The 19,348-nt window shown below is 36.3% G+C and overlaps 1 protein-coding gene and 1 long non-coding RNA gene across 6 annotated transcripts in view; both read right to left on the reverse strand.

Moving 5' to 3' along the window:
* Positions 1–2,736: 2,736 nt before the first annotated feature.
* Positions 2,737–19,348, reverse strand: part of SCAF11 (SR-related CTD associated factor 11) — a 78,660-nt gene continuing 62,048 nt past the window's right edge. For 2 of the 5 annotated variants that reach the window (XM_032248386.1, XM_032248387.1), the window contains 9 exons: positions 16,184–16,242; positions 15,911–16,020; positions 14,865–14,966; positions 13,406–13,512; positions 7,542–10,256; positions 6,425–6,771; positions 4,267–4,485; positions 3,794–3,913; positions 3,092–3,524 (listed from right to left, as the gene is read on the reverse strand). In XM_032248386.1, coding sequence (XP_032104277.1) covers positions 3,378–3,524; positions 3,794–3,913; positions 4,267–4,485; positions 6,425–6,771; positions 7,542–10,256; positions 13,406–13,512; positions 14,865–14,966; positions 15,911–16,020; positions 16,184–16,242 — 3,926 coding nt within the window. In that variant the 3' untranslated portion in view covers positions 3,092–3,377. Of the gene's footprint in view, positions 3,525–3,793; positions 3,914–4,266; positions 4,486–6,424; positions 6,772–7,541; positions 10,257–13,405; positions 13,513–14,864; positions 14,967–15,910; positions 16,021–16,183; positions 16,243–19,348 lie in introns of all 5 variants that reach the window. The other 3 variants (XM_032248388.1, XM_032248385.1, XM_032248389.1) reach the window with 3 other exon arrangements.
* On the reverse strand, positions 10,276–12,962 carry LOC116530330. Its single transcript, XR_004259945.1, has 2 exons — positions 12,191–12,962; positions 10,276–10,632 (listed from the first exon to the last, which is right to left on the reverse strand). It is a non-coding gene; the product is annotated as an uncharacterized LOC116530330 (long non-coding RNA).

Consider the following 19,348-nt stretch of genomic DNA (forward strand, 5'->3'; position numbering starts at 1 on the left):
ATATTACATAATCATGATGCTAGTGACTTTGGTACAAATCCAAGTAATAACTGAACACGTTCATAAGGGATTATAATGAAAAGTCACCATTTCCCAGGAACCTTAATAATAAAATGTTAAAGACATCATTTTGTTTATCAAAAGAATTTATTAGAAAATATTACACACTACATATTTAGTTAAGAGTATAATTTCAGTAGACAGCACTCCAACTTCGTAATACAGACAATATAGCATAGACCCTGGGGCAACTACTGTGCTTCTGAAACTACATCTTTTGGATGGAACACTTAACCAGTATATACTGTGGCCATTTAAAGGACACTAAGAGAAAAAATGTGGTAATTACCAAAACAAATTGTAAAAAGCACAAAACTTTTGGAATGTTAATGGATAACTATTAGTCTCAAAATTCTAGGCATTTCTGTAAAACATCGGTCAATGTGATAGTAAGTTAAAGGGACCAAGGTTTCAAAGATCAAGTCAGTACTGAACCTTTAGAAATATTACAAGAGGAAATGTAATCACACAAAATGTTCCTAATTAAGTTTGTGCACATGCAAAATTAAATTTCTCAAAGAACTAAAGAATAAGGAATGATAAAGCAATATATTTTTTCAACATAAAGCATGCATTTTCTAATACATTAATCTTAAACATTTCAAAATTTTAAAAGTTCGAATTCTAATCAAGTAACACCTTTCTATAGCTATTAATGCAGTCTAACCAGTGCCCCAATCAGATATGAAACACACATTTGTTATTTTCATGGAAATAATTCATGGGAGTGCTACTAAAGATATATGAGACCTCAAATCGGCCAGGCGTGGTGGCTCACGTCTGTAATCCCAGCACTTTGGGAGGCCGAGGTGGGCAGATCACAAGGTCAGGAGTTCAAGACCAGCCTGGCCAATATGGTGACACTCCCCCATCTCTACTAAAAATACAAAAATTAGCCAGGCATGGTGGCGGGTGCCTGTAATCCCAGCTACTCGGGAGGCTGAGGCAGGAGAATTGCTCGAATCCGGGAGGCGGAGGTTGCAGTGAGCTGAGAAGATGGCCACTGCACTCCAGCCTGGCAACAGAGCGTGACTCCATCTCAACAACAGCAACAAAAAATGACATATGAGACTTCAACTCTTGACCACACCACTTCTTTTTCTCCAGAACTTTCAAACTTGTTTGCAAAAGCTAAATGGTATAAAACACATTTTAAAAAGTCACTCGAAAGAAAATGCAGTAAAAGTACAGATTGTGTGATTAATCAGCTTAGGCACAGCAATTTGCTGCAAAAATTTCAAAGTATGAACTAACCTTAACTCAAAAAGTCTACAAAATTGTTTCTAGGGTTCTGAACTAAAACAACTAAGAAGGTGTGCCTTCATATGCCAAAACACTGTCTTAATATTTTATTAGAAGAAATAGGCTTGAAACTTCTCTATCATAATCTAAACACAAACTTTAAAAATATATACGCCAGTAGAATACCATATTACAAATGCCCAGAAACGTAGAATGAAGATCAAAAACTGCTTGGAAATATTTTTATGATTACACTCACAACGAAGCTTAGGAACTAGCACAATCATTATGGGGCCAACATTTTGAAATATTATGCCTATCAAAGCTAGCACCAGGAAAAGTATTATGCACATAAAATTGACAAACAAATAATCTTTACTTTAGAAAAGCACAGCTCTAGAGTATTGCTCTGGCTAGAGTTTAGCTAGTAAAAGGGTCAGTTTATCTCACTGAGGCATGTATCTCCTTGGATCCATTAACAACTTATCTGAAGAGCTTTCCAGTTACTTGGTAGGTATTAAAAATTTTTACTGGAATCAGAGTTTATCATGGAGAAAACTCCGTTCTTTCAAGATGCCAGTTAAAATAATGGCATGATAAACGTTTTAAACTTACCTTTTAGAAAACCTGACATATTCTAGTACTTATGAAAAAAAACAAACAAAACCCAAATCCTTAGTCCCTGAAAGAAGGAACTTCATTATCCAAATTAATTATTTAATCTTCCCCTCTCTTTCTAACACACAAGTTTTACTGTCTAGAATTTTGCAACATGGCTAATGGCTACCATATGGTCATCAAATTAAGACTACATTCATTGTAAAGCATCTGGGATTTTCAAGTGTGAAAATAATTTCATCAGTGATTAAAAAACAACTTGAAGCCAATGCCGTGGAGTCTCATAAATTCTTAGTCCCAAGGAAGGGGGGGTAACACTTAACAGCAATTCTCGAATTGGTACAAACAATTTATCATCTATGATGGGTTTTATGTAGAAATTATGAAAGAACATAATTTCTACAAAATCAACACTTTTTTTTTCCTGCTCCTGTTGCCCAGGCTAGAGTGCACTGGTGTGGTCTCTGCTCACTCTGTCTCCTGGGTTCAAGCGATTCTCCTGCCTCAGCCTCCCAAGTAGCTGGGATTACAGGTGTGCACCACCACGCCTGGCTAATTTTTGTATTTTTAGTAGAGACAGGGTTTCGCCATGTTGACCAGGCTGCTCTTGATCTCCCGACCTCAGGTGATCCACCCGCCTTGGCCTCCCAAAGTGCTGGGATTACAGGTGTGAGCTATCATGCCTGGCTGAAAGTCAACACTTCTTCCAAATCTTTTTCCTCAAAGTCTTCAACAAAGACTTTGAACTGCCGAAGTTGTATCTAGTAAGTCAAATTGCTTACCTCAATTAAGGGGTTAAAAAAAAAGGCACAAAAGAAAAACAAGCAGCATAACCTTTATTTGGTCATACAATAGGTGAAGAGTGTCTGAACATTTTGAACACTAAATTTTACTCGTGATAATTTTTTTTCTATCTAGGTGATTTATTCTGATATGTGCTTTAAAAATACACATTAGGAACCCTGCAATTGATATGTTCTATTTAATATTAGAAATATTTTTCATTGTAATACATTATTTAACTTTCTATAATTAGAGGGAAAAATCATAAAGATCATATTTTATATTTTAACCTGACAGAATAAATGCATTATATATAATCTCTTCTAAACCAGTGCACTTAGCAGTTTCTAATTTATGCACTCCATTGCTCTAATCAGAAAGCTATACATCTTCCAGTATCCACACTATAATACAGTCCTAGTAAAGATGCACATTCCTTTAAACCCTTTACTTTCCCTTGAATTTTGTCAGGGAGGGTGGAGGGGAAGGAAGGATACAGAAGTTGCAGTGCAGAACTATATTTATTTAGAACAAAACATCATATCCTATGTTAAAAAAATAATTTTATCAAAACCAAATTTCAATCACAGTTATGCATGATTTTCAGTTAATGGTACATGTTGAAATTGCACTTTGCAGATATCCTGATAATGTCCTTTACAGCGTTCCCCATTTCAGCCTATGTTTTTTTCAGTAGACACAGGTTCTTCCAGAGTTTTCTTTTGGCTCCCCTTCCGTGAATATTTATATTTGTCTACATAGGCTTTAACCAGATTTGCCACTTTGGTAGAATTTACTTCTCCACTCTTACTATGACAAACCTAAGAAAAAAACGAGGGCGGGGACAGTAAACTTTTTTCATGCTTAAAGGATTAAAGCCAAAATAGAAAGCTTTGTGAAAAACAACCTCAAAGAGATAAACAGACTTATTTTCATGTTTCATTATCTTATACAAACTATTCAAAAGGCAAAAGGCAGACAAGAATTAGTAGAAGCTAGCTTTTATTATTTTAATTAAACCTCAGAATTCATGTATTAAAACAGGTGGTTCAAAACAATATGCATACATTTCACTAAAGCCATAACTTACTTTATCTACTGCTTTCCGTACAATTTCTTTATATTCTTCCTTGGTGATATCTTTATTTTGGTAAAATGGCTTAATGGCCAATTTTACCTCTTGTGCTGCTTTTTCTTGAATCTGCAATTTCTGATAAGAAGAAAATGTATAATTTGTTATTTACAAATCATATACTCTCACAGAATTCCAAAAAAGAAACTGAAATACTTGACATTTACAATAAGAAACTCTCCAACTATTAATGTGACAAATATAAAACAGTTTATTTACTAAAACATATCAAACATTTCTGAAAACAATTATAAAATACTACCAGTAAGTTACTGGACATCAACACATCTAGACAGAATCCTTCAAATAATACTGGCATTCAGACTGCCAATAAGAAATTCCTTTCACCACTCATACAATAAAAAGCTGACATTTTTTCACCATTATAAAACATACAGAATTATGGAGGTTGCTCTCAACCTTGAACTTGCCTTGTCTGTCTTCGAGCTATCTGCGCTGGCTTCCACTGTAACACTTACTTTGCTTTCTGCCAATTTTACAGCAGCATTAGAGGCTTTGCTGTGACTTGATGACGAAGTATTACCAGAACTTGGTCCCTGAACCGTTCCCGTATTTCCTGGGGCTGCTGTCGGAGCAGGCAAAACTGGTGTACTCATGTTATTACTTACATGAGAAGAACTAGGAATACCCTGTTTTAAAGAGTTATCAGTTAATGAATTACTTGTACTCGATGGATGTCTTTTAGTGATGTATTAGAAATAACATTAAAAAACACAAAGTGAACCAACCTTAGGACTAAAGAAAAATGCATATTTCAGGTCATTTATATCTAAAGGGCTCTTTAAAGAAAACTGAGTAACACTCTTAAACAGGGCCTTATTTATATATGTCAACATGACTTTAAAATTTTATATATATGTATTATAACATTCTGACAGCAACACTAAAAAGAAGAAGGAGAACAGTATTTAAAGAATCATATCGGCCGGGCATGGTGGCTCACGCCTGTAATCCCAGAACTTTGCGAGGCCGAGGCGGGTGATCACCTGAGGTCAGGAGTTCAGGATCAGCCTGGCAAACATGGTGAAACCCAGTCTCTACTAAAAGTACAAAAATTAGCCAGGCATGGTGGTGCATGCCTGTAATCCCAGCTACTTGGGAGGCTGGGGAGAATCACTTGAAACTGGGAGGCAGAGGTTGCAGTGAGCCGAGATCATGCCACTGTACTCCAGCAAGAGTCAGACCCTGTCTCAAAACTACAATACAATACAATACAAAACAAAAAGAACTGTATCTTTCCTGCAAGAATCTTTAGGAATATTAATGAAAATAAGTGTGCCCACTTTAAAGATTGGAAAAAATGAGGTAGTAAAGTCAAATGGCTTGCAGTAAATTGATAGAACAAGATTAAGATCCCAAATACTAAGATCCAATTTCCCCATTCTTCAATTCTATTTTACTGTCAGGATTCTAATTTTTTTTTTTTTTTTTTTGAGACAGAGTTTCACTCTTGTTGCCCAGACTGGAGTGCAATGGCGCTATCTCAGCTCACTGCAACCTCCGCCTCCTGGGTTCAAGTGGTTCTGCTGCCTCAGCCTCCCGAGTAGCTGGGATTACACACATGCGCCCCCAAGGCCCAGCTAATTTTGTATTTTTAGTAGAGATGGGGTTTTTCCATGTTGGTTGGGCTGATCTCAAACTCCGGACCTCAGGTTATCCGCCCACCTTGGCCTCCCAAAGTGCTGGGATTACAGGCATGAGCCACTGTGCCTGGCCTAATTTTTTTTTTTTTGAGACGGAGCCTTACTCTGTCACCCAGGCTGGAATACAGTGGCACGATCTTGGCTCACTGCAACCTCCCACTCCCAGTCAAGTGATTCTCCTGCCTCAGCCTCAAGTAGCTGGGATTACAGGCGCACACCACCATGCCTGGCTAATTTTTGTACTTTTAGTAGAGACAGGGATTTGCCATGTTGGCCAGGCTGGTCACGAACTCCTGACCCCAACTGATCCACCCAACTTGGCCTCCCAAAGTGCTGGGATAACAGGCGTGAGTCACCGTGCCCGGCCTAGGGTTCTAAACTTTTGGAAAGGCAGACATAAAATTATATGCAATACAATGTTTGCAAATTATTCAAATTTTCTGTGGCTCATACAGGCACTTCTCCTTTTTAGCATGATAAATTCATGAAAATGAAACACAGATGGTAATGGATAATGAACAGCTTTATCTAGTGTTTCTCCAAACAAGACAATAAACCTTCATCACAGTGCTTAATCACTAGTTCCCACCGCCCCATATGGGTTAAACAATGCAAAATGGGAAAAATGTAAAGCATCCACCACTTGATTCCAATTTGGTTATTCAATGTGAAAATAAAATCCTGTTCAGATATAAATAACAGCATATATGTAGCCTGGATTTGGTAATATGTATTCAATTGATTTTCTAATTTGGGAGTTGGAGTGTTTTGAGAAGGACAGTGAAAGAGGGATTATGAAGGTTTACCATAACTAAAATAAACAATTGTTTTTGGAGGCCAGGATGCCTTTTTTTGGACATCTGTCCTTAACAGCTAAATGTTTACAATGGCTATATTGATTAAACTTGAGTTGCTAAAAACATACCTGCAACTGCTTTCCATCTGGTTGTGAAGCAATGTAGTTGACTTGTTGGGATGGTGGGGGAGGGGGTGGCGGTGGTGGTAGTCCCTGAGATACACTGGTAGGAGCGGCTACCTGCATGACGGGCACTCCTGTGTGGAGATGCAAGGGTAGCTGAGGATGAATGTTAAATGGATTGCGTTGGATGTTCATCAAAGGAGCATGAACACCCACTGGATATGGGAAGATATTCATAGGCTGGTGTTGTGCATTCATTTGTTGTTGCATTACATTCATTTGTGGTTGCATCATATTTATAGGTAGCTGAGAACCATCAACTTGCTGGTTTGTTTGGTCTTTTAGGCTAGAATCTATCAAAAGAAAAAAAGCTTGTGAAAAAACTCATGTCACAAATCTCTTTACACAGAGAAACAACGAACCACTGGTTACAATAAAATTAAACAGCAATTAAGAGGCTCAATACACCAATACCAATCTCCAATTGTTTAATTTAATCCTGTCATTTCTAAATAATGTGGACTGACTTTCTAAATGAAAGAAAACATTCAACTGAAAATATTTTTAAGAATAAGTTTATGCAAAAACATATAACAACAATCAGTAGCTCAAGAAACTGACTAGTTAAAAAAAATCACATAAAACTTAGTTACTAAATTATAAGTAAGATTATTCAATTTTTATATCTTCAACAGCCTTTTTCTTGCAATGTTCTTAGCAAGAAAAAAAGGAAAGATAAATCTTTATTATTAAAACAATGGCTTATTTTATTTCTATAAGAACAATGATCAAAAAAATTAAAAGCGCACATATCTGAAATAAACAAATTAGTTGTTGAATCCTGCATAGGAATATCCCAAACTATTCTATTGTAGCAAACAGTGCTGAAAATATTTAAGTCTTTGGCAAGGTTTGGAGCAGAGATAGGATTAAAAATATACTGATGTAGATAAATGTACATGTATATATATTTATATAATGCAAAGTGACTTGTAAACAACTAGGGTTCAGCTTAACATTATAAAAACTACAAATAAGGATCATTTCAACTCATATTAAAAACATATTAAATTTATAATTCTTCAAATAAAACAGTATCAATAAACAAAAAAGAATACATTACCCTGTCCAGATGTTTCCTCCTCTTGTCTCATCCATCCAGACTGTGGACCTGAAGAATTTCTGCCTCGTCGCGAGTAGTAGTTTTGTACATCTGCTGGCAAAGTCTTTCTCACAGCCCAGCTAGATGCAGATGTCCACCCAGATCTATCTGCTGGTGTATCAAATGAGAACTCTTGTTCACTTTTCCGCTTATAGGACTGCTGTTCCACAAACTTGAAAGATTCACTCCCCGAACTGTTTGAATTCCCTGAGAGGGGCTTTCGATTTTGCCACCTATTTTCATTCTGATTTGTGTAGGCAAAACTATTTCTGTAAGTGCCTCTGCCACGGTTGCCTCTGCCTCTACCACGGTTAGATACCCAACCAGAACCAAAGTTTTTATTCCAAGAATTTCCTGAATTTTCATTTCTTTTTTCTTCCCAATGAGACTCTTTCAACTTTTCTGGATTTCTGGTTCTTGGATCAGGCCCAGAGTTTATTTTTTCTGTTATCCAACTGGGACAGTCATTCCTATGTTTGTCAGCAGAATTTGGATCATCAGCATCTAGGTGGATGTCATTTTTTTCTTTTCTTGTATTTTCATTCTGTTTCTCTGGGTCATTCTTTCTGTACCGATCATTTCCTCGTGGACATCTCCAACCATCATTTGCCCATCTTCCCTTCCAGCGGGGAGTGTAACTATCTCTGTCATTTCTACCAAATGATGAACTCTTACTTTTTGTTCTACATCTTGAGGGGGACCTAGAATGAGATCTGGACCTAGACCACTTTCTGGTTCTCTTTTCTCTCTCTCTCCTCTGCCCATCTCTATCACTTTCTCTTTCTCTGCTCTGGGACCTGGATTTTTCTCCTGGGGAGGAATCTTTCTCTCTTGGTTGAGATCTTTTGTTCTCTCTCAAAGTATCTCTTCTTGGGGACAGTGATTCAGATCTTCTGCTTTCCTTAGTATTATCCCTTTTTGGAGACTGAGACTGAGATTGCCTCCTTTCTCTTGCAATATCCTTTTTTGGGGACTGAGAACGGGATTTTTTCCGGCCTCTGGCAGACTCATTCTTAGGAGATGGTGATTCAGACTTCTTGCTTTCTTTCCTAATTTCTCTTCTGGGAGATGGAGACTGGGGCCGCTTCTTTTCTTGTGGAGTGTCTTTGTTGGGAGACCAAGTTGTAGATGGAGAATGAAATCTAGATCTTCGAGTACGAGGCTTTTTGACTTTGTCTACAGTATCTATTGGGCATTTAGATGGTTGAGATATAGTTTCAACCTTTTCATCTGCAAGATCTGAAGACGACATATTATTTTCAGAACTGTGTATCACAGAATTTTCATTTATTTGTTTAAGATCAGCATTTACAGATGGTTCAACTTCAGATTCATTTTGGTCACCGCAAAATGAATCACACTCCATAGGTATCATTTCATTGTTGTCCTCGTTAAAATGCTTCTCAATCTGATTAACGTGTGTTTTAGGCAACTCTGTAGATCTGGGATGTTCGATGAGTGATTCATTCTTTTCTTCTAAAGGTTTTTCCAGTTTGGTGTTCAAAAGATTATTTTTTAATAAATTATTTTCAGAGTCTTGAATATTATTGAAATCTTCATTCCCAGATGTATCACATGTTGCAATTATTTCTGCATCTTCAGTTTCAACATGCTCAAGCAATTGAACCTCTGGGCTCATAATAGATCTTCTGCCCACTGTTTGTATAATTTCATCCTCAGAAGATTCTAACTTGGGGCTCTCTATAAGCTCCTCTGTTTTTAGTGTAGAATCTTTATGTTCAGTAATTTCTACTATGGAACTCTCTGTCATTTTTTCTTTATTAACCACTGACTCTACATTCTCAGATAACTCACTTACAGGACTAGATACAGGTTGGTGTACTTTGCTTTCAGATGTTAAACATGTAGGAAAATCATTTGGAAGATGAACTGTACATACATCTGCCTTTACCTCTGATTCTAAAAATCCAGATATCTGGTCTTGCTTTTCCAATGGATCACTTCCTTTTTCAAAAATATTTTTAGAAATCTCACTTTCCACACACAAAACTTTAGCCTCTATACCTGTATTCTCAAGTTTTTGAAATTTGCCTTCCTCACCAACTAGCACAGGAGGATCTTGAGCACAAGACTCAGAAGATAAAGATTCTACTCTTTCCTCTGTATCATGATTTGCAGTCTGTTTCTCACTTTCTTCTGTTTGCTCATTGCAACTTTTCAAACAGTTAGACTGGTTTTCTGTATGTGTCTGCAGAGTACAAATGTTACTACTGTCTACATCTGATTGGTGCTCTTTTTCTAACACAGGTGATGTGTCAGATTCTGCTGTTTCTTCATCTACTGAATCATTGGAAGATGATTTTTCAGGGGCAGCTACAGAGCTCCGAAGTTTCTTTTTCAGTAAAGCTGGTTTTCTTCCTCTTCTTACAGACTTCCGTTTTGGAGCCTGTCTTGTTTGCTTTTCTGACTCAGCTGAAGAAGGAACACTTAAAGATGGATTACTGTTACCTGGGGCATCACACCCAGAATTATTTGATATTGGGGATCTCTGAGACTGACTGACTGTTTCAGCTCTTGTGTTACGTGTAGACCTCCTTGTAGGAGTTGTCATTGCAGGTTTTCGTCTTGATCCTCTGGTATTTGATGTACCAGAAGTTTGCTTCTTTTCTTCCCCTTCTTGAGTATGTGCTAATGCATATCCCTTGCAAGAAGTACCTAATAATATTTTTTTTTTAAAAAAAGTAAAAAATATGTGTTTTAAGAAACAGTAATTTGGCTTCAGCTAATTTTAGCATAAAATACTCTGCGACAGAGTGAAGCAAAATACTTAAAACTATTAATAAATGCACAGCTACTAACATCAGAGTAGTGTGAGGTATTCATCATCTTTCTTAATGACACTGAAATAAGTAACAACTAGATTTGGTTCAAGTGGGCAATTTTATAGGGGAAAAAAGGAAAATAATATTTGGTCTTATAACTGCTACCTGCTTAATGATTTTTTTTTTTGAGACAGGGTCTCACTCTGTCACCCAGGCTAGAGTGCAATGGTGTGATCACTGGAGTGATCATGGCTCACTGCCGCCTCAACCTTCCAGGCTCAAGTGATCCTCCCACCTTAGCATCCCGAATAGCTGGGACTACAGGCATGCACTACCATGCCCAGGTAATTTTTGTATTTTTAATACAACAGGGTTTCGCCATGTTGCCCAAGCTGGTCTCAAACTTCTGAGTTTAAGTGATCTGCCTGCCTTGGCCTCCCAAAGTGCTGGGCATACAGGCGTGAGCTATTGCGCCTGGCCATGAACTGGTATTATCTAGGCAAAAGGTGAGAGAAAACTGTCAAATTATCCATGAATTAACAAAGACTCAAACTATTTATTAATAATTAACAGATGTTACTTCTAAAGATCTATGGTTTGGACAGGAAAGCCCAAAACAGAAAGGAGACTTGTAATCAGTTCTTCAAAGCCTCCAAATTGTAATTTCTAAAAACTGTAGCACAGAGTTTCTAGTTAGAATATTTTTTAATTTTAAAACTGACAGATAAAACTTTATGTGTTCACTATGTACAACATGATGCTTTGAAGTACATATACATTGTGGAATGACTAAATCTAGCTACTTAATAAATGCACTACACCTCACATAGTTATAATTTAGTGAGAACAGTTTATACCCACTCTCTTGCAATTTTCAACAATACAATATAGTTGAACTTTTAACAACACAGGGATTAGGAGCACCAACCCCCCACACAGCCAAAAATTGACATAGTTTTTACTCCCCCAAACTTAAATTTTCACCAGACTTCTTACTGATAACAGTGAATTAACATATTTTTAATGTTATATATGTTACATACTGTATTCTTACAATAAGCTAAAGAAGAGGTTGTTACCAAAGTCATAACAGAAAATACATTACAGTGCTGTACTGTATTTACCAATACCATAAGCTTATATCATTCGTTTGCAAGACGAATCATCTGTCTGAAATGGCAGGCAACAGCAGCTATAGATCTCAATCTAAAGTTCCTATCAAGGAATTAAACAACTTCTTATAATGCCATGACTTTTCTGTGCCTCTTGGGAGCACTTCCTACATCACTAATGGCACTTTATGTGGGTCCCCAAGGTGTTACTCAAGGTTTACAGTATTGAGCACTAAACACTTTGAAAAATATGCAAGCACTGCAAGAGATCACATTTCACTGTCATATGCAATCTATTAGAAAGACAAACGCTTACGTGGAGATGACTACATTACACCACGTTTTGTGTTTTTTCTTTTTGTTTTTTTTTTTTTTTTTTAGATGTAGTCTCACTCTGTCACCCAGGCTGGAGTGCTGTGGCGCAATCTCAGCTCACTGCAACCTCAGCCTACCAAGTAGCTGGTACTATAGGCGCGTACCACTACATCTGGTTAATTTTTTTGTGTTTTTAGTAGAGGCAGGGTTTCACCATCTTGGCCAGGCTGGTCTTGAACTCCTGACCTCGTGATCTATCCGCCTCAGCCTCCCAAAGTACCGGGATTACAGGTGTGTGAGCCACCACGCCCAGCCAGGTGTTTTTTTTTTTTCTTTTGAGACAGGCTCTTATTGTGTTGCAAAGGCTAGAGTGCAGTGGTGCAATCACGGCTCACTCGACCTCCCAGATATTCACAACACTTGAGTTCACCAGAATAGCAACAGGAGGTGGCCACAAAATTATTACAGTGGTAAATATGTGCTATAGTTAATGTTACACAGTTATGATTTAATACTGTATCTTTATAGTTGTTTACATTTCTCATGACTTCAAATGGTGGCACCATGTAGTCTGAGTGTGTATATGTTTTGATAAATTTTAACTTTTTATCATAGATTTGTATATATTTTATGGTAGTAAATGATAAAATAGATTAGTACCTACATATATTTTATGCATTAATGACATACTTTTAATTTTTCACTATAGGCTATGCAATTTGTGAGTTTTTTTTTTTCAGTGTTGCAAATCTCCAAAAAAATTCAATATATTTATTTTTCAAAATTCACATATGAATGTCTCCACACAGTTAAAACCTGTGTTGTTAAAGGGTCAACTGTATTATTATAGTCATCACATTATACATAGATCTTTAGAGCTTATTCTACTAGCTGAAATTTTGTATCCTTTGACAAACAACCTCCACCTCACAACTACACCACCCCCTAGTCTACAGTCTAGTTCTATGAGATCAACTTTTTTCAATTCCACACAGAAGTGAGATCATGTGGTATTTGTCTTACTGTGCCTTCCTTATTCACCCAGCATAATGCCCTCCAGATTGATCCATGTTGTCACAAACAACAGGATTTCCTTTTTTGTGTGTGTGGCAGAAAAATATTCCATTGTATATATATACTCTAGTTGAAGCATTTTGTTTTTTTTTGAGACAGAGTGTTGCTCTGTCACCATGCGCCAGGCTGGAGTGCAGTGGCGTGATCTCGACTCACTGCAACCCCTGCCTCCCGGGTTCAAACAATTCTCCTGCCTCAGCCTCCCGAGTAGCTGGGACTACAGGCGCATGCCACCACGCCCAGCTAATTTCTGTATTTTTTAGTAGAGATGGGGTTTCACCATGTTGGGCAGGATGGTCTCAATCTCTTGACCTTGTGATCCATCCACCTCGGCCTTCCAAAGCGGTGGGATTACAGGCCTGACCCACTGCGCCCAGCCAAAGCAATTTTAAAGTTAAGTCACTGTCCAAATATTTATAGAAGTTTACAAGTTACTATACCTTATTTCACAGCTTTTGTATGTAATCAAACACACATTTTTATGAAACTTGAAGAAACTAATAATAATTTTTAAAATAGAAAATGATTTCACAAACTTTACCAAAATTTTCTAAAGATATGGTACTCGTTGGAAAAATAGTTCTTGGCAACACAGAAGAAATGAGAGGAAGGACTTCTGTTTCAACATTCCAGGGTATAAAACCAATTCTGAAAACATAATAAAGACATTTTTGTTTAAATGGTTTAAAAAATTAAACCAGCAATTTAAAAGTATTAATTCTCTAAATCAGGTTAGCAATATTAAAATACAGTGCTTAAACATTTTTTGTCCAAATAACTAACAATGTAAATTCAAGGTTACTCCTTGTCTAAAAATAGCTACCAATTGGCTGCAACTCAGAATAAAAAACCTTTAAAAATACGTTTTTCTGATAAACTCATGGCAAAGAAAAGATGAAAGAAACTTAGACAGTTCTCTTTGAAATAATTTATGTAGTATTTTGTCAAGAATTTTTCTAGCTTTCATCATATTCTTCACTCCTCTAAAAAAAATCAACTTTGAGGTATAATTCAACATAAAATGCACAGATTTTAAGCGTATATTTTCTAACTTTTGACCAAACTGTGTGCATATGTATATGTCTGTGTAAACGCCACTCCAATCAAGAAATAAAATATTTCTGTCCCTCCAGAAAGTGTCCTCACACTCCTTTGTATTCTTCTCCCTCCTTTCCAGGGAACCAAGGAACTGATTTATACCATTATGTTATATTCTAAAATTCCTTGACCTGGGGATGGCTCTTTAAAGGTCTCAGTGTCCCCTAGAGACCTGTCAAGACCCCTCCGCCTCAAATTTTCTGCACTGAAACCCAAACCACTTCTCAGCATTTTTTTTTTCTTATTCATTTAGATCTGCTAACAAAAGACTATCTGATTCAGTATAAGGTGAGATTCTGGAATAGAAGAGAAGCATGGAAAAAAACATGTAACATGTACATGTATAGAAATATGTAACTGTAAAGAAGGGTTTCATAGGACATACATCAGGACTTCTTCATTTGACTTCTATTATGTTCTGCCATCATTCCTAGAGGGTGAATGCCCTATACAGGACTATATAGTGACATATAAAATAAAGTCATAACATGTTACAGGAATTAATATAAAACTCAGGCAGTGAGCCTAATCTTTACTTAGGAGCTTCATTTAAATATGTATTACATATCTAGCCACCATCTTAGTAGCTTCAGAACTAAACTAAGAAAGAAAAAACTAGATTACAGAAAGTCATGAGTGTCAGAGTGGCACTTGATCAAATAGTTTAATAAATCTAGCATACACATAGCTATACTTGTTAAACAGATAAATTAAGAATTATTTACTTTCTAAGGGGTCCTTTATATAGCAATCTTTGTTGGGCATTTGAAACACCAAAGTTTAATTTGCACAAAACTTCCTTAGGAAAATAACAATTGAGTAAGGTACCCCTGTTTAGTACTAATGCTATCTTGTTCATGTAAGCATGTAAACACTAGAGTAAATAATTTGTTTATTTTTACCTTCCAATACCAGGTAATGTATCAGGAAACCATGACAATTCCAGATCCTGTCTCTTCTGCCTAATCAATGCACTGATTTCACTGACTTCTAGAAATTCTGTACTAAAAGACAAATTTTAGACATTCATCAGAATCTCACAATTTTAGGTTCAAAGAAACAATTAGATCATACAAAAAAAAAGCAGCTGTTTTTGTACCTAGCATTATGAATCACACGTACAAGAATGAGAGCTTTTTTCTATTTAAACACTTTTAAAATAAACTCAGTCCTAAGATAAGTAAAATTGGTGTACTGCAAATCAAAATTGTATTTGATTATTAAAAATAACCCTTGAATTTCCATATTGACAGATTTTTTTTAATAAAGTCAAGTCAGACTAATATCCTCATTATTGATAGAAAAAAATTCTAGATGCAATTGTTTCCCAGTTGAAACTAAGCCTAAAACAAAAGAAGAAAATAAAGGAGGGTATGATTACTGCAACCAAAAATGGGTATAGTACAGCTTTTCAAAAGCCTCCTCAGATATAATTATTTTTTTGTTACCTTGCCAAGCTCTAAAATTAAATCAAACAATCTTATTCTGTGTGGCTGGCTCAACTAACTGTACATGATTTTAAAGCTTCAATTTAATCTTCAAATTCCATAAATATCTACTTAGTATCTACATGCCAGTCACTAGGATTCAACATGAGTGGATCAGCTCTAGAAGCATTCTGCTTGAGGTACCGTTCCCGCAATTTAATAAATAACCTGCTTCTTTAGCATATAGAAAGCTTATATACAACTACTTATTAATGAAAACAAAGAGTACTGGCATAATCATTGCACAACAGAGAAGCTCCCAAAATTAACAGGTTTTCTCTTGCATAGAGCTAGTTTACTTTCCAAAAAAAAAAAAAAAAAAAACCAAAAAGCAACAACAACAAACCAAGGTGGGCCTTTCAGTTTTTATTGGGCCCAGAGTTTAAATTTCTAGCAAAAGTTAATTATAATCATTAAACATCAAGTATAAGCAGCATAAATTAAAAGTAGAAAATACTAACCAATAAGCTCTATAGGTAAAGGAAGATTCTCCAGGGTGACTAATAGAAGAAAACATATTGGAGAAAAAATTTCTGAAGCACTGATTTGTACTCCAATTTGATCTCTGAGGCTAGAAAAGTAAAAAGTAATTAGTGAAACAACAAATAAAAATATCTCTAATAGGTAAATAACAGTTATACTTAAATATTTTGATACACCCGAAGCACTGGTTATTTATGGGCTAAATAACCTGTTATTATCTAAGAAAAAGATTTTTCTTGGTGTCAACAAACCTTATTTATCTTTATTGCTGCATTTTTCTTTCCTCCTGTTTCACTGTATAAAGAGTTGCCTGTACAAAGACACAAAAGGACTTGGTTACCTTGTATTAATTTTTATTAAAAAGGCTGTAAACCAGCATTCATACTAGCACACTGGCAAGGGCTGAAATATGTAGAATAGCTGCATTTCAAATAATACACAATTTTTTGCACACTATTCCCAAATGCTGATTTCATCTTATCTTGTTAAGCTACCAATACAAGTAAAATACAAAAGGCCACAATAGAGAAAATTGGGTGAAGTATGCAAAACCTGCTTTCCTTACATGTGAGTTAAAATTCTACTCAACATTTTATGCTACCTTATGCAAACTTAAACTATCTTATAACATAAGGTATACACAAGAAGTCAAACTATTTAACATCAATAATCCACTTAACATTTCCAGCTATCATCTAGAAAACAGGTAGCTATCTCAAGCAGGGGCTGACTAGGGGACCTGGGGCCTTCAGCTCTTGTTAACCACAAATTACCATTTAGCCACTGGCACCCACTTTAAGTAAGTTATCTCCTTCAAATTTTATACTTAAAGGAAAAAGTGGAAGTGTTGACTGAAACAGCTTTCTGTTACAACAGTGTTGGTGGATGCATTGTTTATGACTTGTCTACAGTGCATATGACAAATTTTCCACCTTGCTTGCCTCACAAAGGGCCTACTGAGATTGTTCGAAATAAATCACACTAAGTAGAGGCTTGTTCCCTGCACTGGAAGATCATATGTATTTTGGTTTACTTCTGTTAGTCCAGTTGGTAATAGCCTGCTTTCTACTTAATAGCATACTAATTTCCTTTTAAGTTATTACACAACATCTGTTTGGTTTTGCACAAGTCCCTGTCAGAACTACTATTAACAAATTCAGTGTCGGTGGCAGGGGGACAGGCTGAGTTCCAGCACTTACTGCCTTACCCCTTTGATCTATATCTAAAAGATGGTAACACTGATTTTTAAAACTGCTTAAGAAGCAAGAAGTAAAAATATATGGTAGTTATACAAATACAGTCTTAGAAAGAACCATGTGCCTTCAGCTAGACATAGAATTGCCCCGTGCTATACCTACATAGTGTCTTTTATGCCCTAAGGATGCTGAGATGTTTTGTTTCAGGTTTCATTCACTCAACACTTAGTAAGTATGTAGTGTTCACACAGCATTCTTTCACTTGGAAGCCTATCTCAGAAAGCCATCATTAGATAAAATGCTCTCTACTGAAAGAACTGTTAGTTTTCTCTGGGCAAAGCTACATGTGAAAAGCCAGTCCAAAAGCTATTTCACGTATTTCTGGGGAATTCTCAGATAATTTCTGAGCAGCTTGAATGGTAGTTTCTAAAGTATTCAATACTGGTGAATTTGTCTAAATTGTGGTTTCCTGAGGATCGTTTCACAAATCCACCCTACCTGTCTGTCTTTGGAGAGCAGTGATATTCCTTTTCATTTAATTTTTATCAAATTAATGCATGTACATACTTTAATAAATCAAACAGTATTTCCAATCTTCTAAAGAAAAATTGCAGAAATACTCACTCTTGATTTCTGTTTCCCCAAAGCACTCATTAAATCCTTTGGCTGTTTCTTCTAATATTTATTTCTTTATTTCTAAATAACATCCTTGTACTACTCTACCTTTATTTTCGGTTTCAGATATTTTCTTTTGTTTCTTTTTTTTGAAATGAAGTCTGGCCAGGTTGGAGTACAGTGGCACAATCTCGGCTCACTGCAACCTCTGCCTCCCAGGTTCAAGCAATTCTCGTCTCGGCCTCCCAAGTAGCTGGAACTACAGGCACACACCACTACGCCTAGCTAATTTTTGTATTTTTAGTAGAGATACAGTTGGTCAGGCTGGTCTTGAACTCCTGACCTTAGGTGATCCACCCATCTTGGCCTCCCAAAGTGCTGGGATTACAGGCGTGAGCCACCACACATGGCCAGTTTCGGATATTTTCTGGTGATTTCCTTTTTCCACTATGGAAGATAAAGATTTTTCTTTTTATGCCATCCTGCCTTATCGTCTATCTTTACTCTGCCTATATTATCCTTTTTGATATACAAATATATCAACACAATGTAGCAGTGTTACATTATAATCATTTAAGCATTAATAACAGCTGAACCATATAATGAATTGTTACATTTTTAATAGATTCTTGCTTTTCCTAGGGTTAATAATGGATTTGTTTTCTCTTTTCCTTTTCTTCCTGTATTATCCACCATTAATTTAGCTAACTATGACAAAAGTTATACTTAGATTTACAACAAAAAAAGTTATACTTAGATTTATAATCTAAGTTTAAGACACTCAAAAACAACAACTCATCCATAAAGCTTGTTCCCCACTCTCCTAGCAAAACTCTTTGTCCTGCTCCAATATGAACTGGTAACTCTCAAAGCTGCTGTTCAATCGTCATTCTGGGATTGTTCTCTGTCATTATCCTGATAATCCTCTTTTTCCTTTTTATCTTTTCCTGAGTTGGAACTCATTTTCTGAATCTCACATTGTTCTTCCAGTTACTATCTCATTTAGTGAAGTATACACATCCTCCAGCAGAAGGGGGAAAGAATGGGAATTAATTTTTGAATTCTTATGTATTAGAGAATATCATTATTCTTATTCTGAGTTAATATACGATGGACAGTTTGATAGGTTTTACAATTCTCTAGGTTAGTAATTATTTTTTTGAGAATTTTCAAGGCATTGCTCCACTGCTCCAACTATTGTTGATGACACTCTGTAACCCTATTCCTCTATGTGGTCTGTTTTTTTTTTTCTCTCTCTCTTATCATCCTCAGACTTCTAGAACTTTATGAAGTACTTGCTATAATTATTTCCTCATTTACTAGGTATCATCTCCTTCACTTTTGGTCCTAGTTTCTGAGACGTCTCAGCTTATCTTCTACTCCTGTTTATACACACACACACACACACACACACACACACACACACACACTATATATATATATATATAAAATATATATATGTATTTTTTTTCTTTGAGATGGAGTCTCACTCTGTCACCCAGGCTGGAGTGCAGTGGCGCAATCTCGGCTCACTGCAACCTCTGCCTCCCGGTTCAAGCGATTCTCCCGCCACAGCTTCCTGAGTAGCTGGGGTTAGAGGTGCGC

The sequence above is a fragment of the Sapajus apella genome, unplaced genomic scaffold (assembly GCF_009761245.1).
Source record: "Sapajus apella isolate SASKATOON/1434 unplaced genomic scaffold, GSC_monkey_1.0 scaffold66, whole genome shotgun sequence".
Lineage (NCBI taxonomy): Eukaryota > Metazoa > Chordata > Mammalia > Primates > Cebidae > Sapajus > Sapajus apella.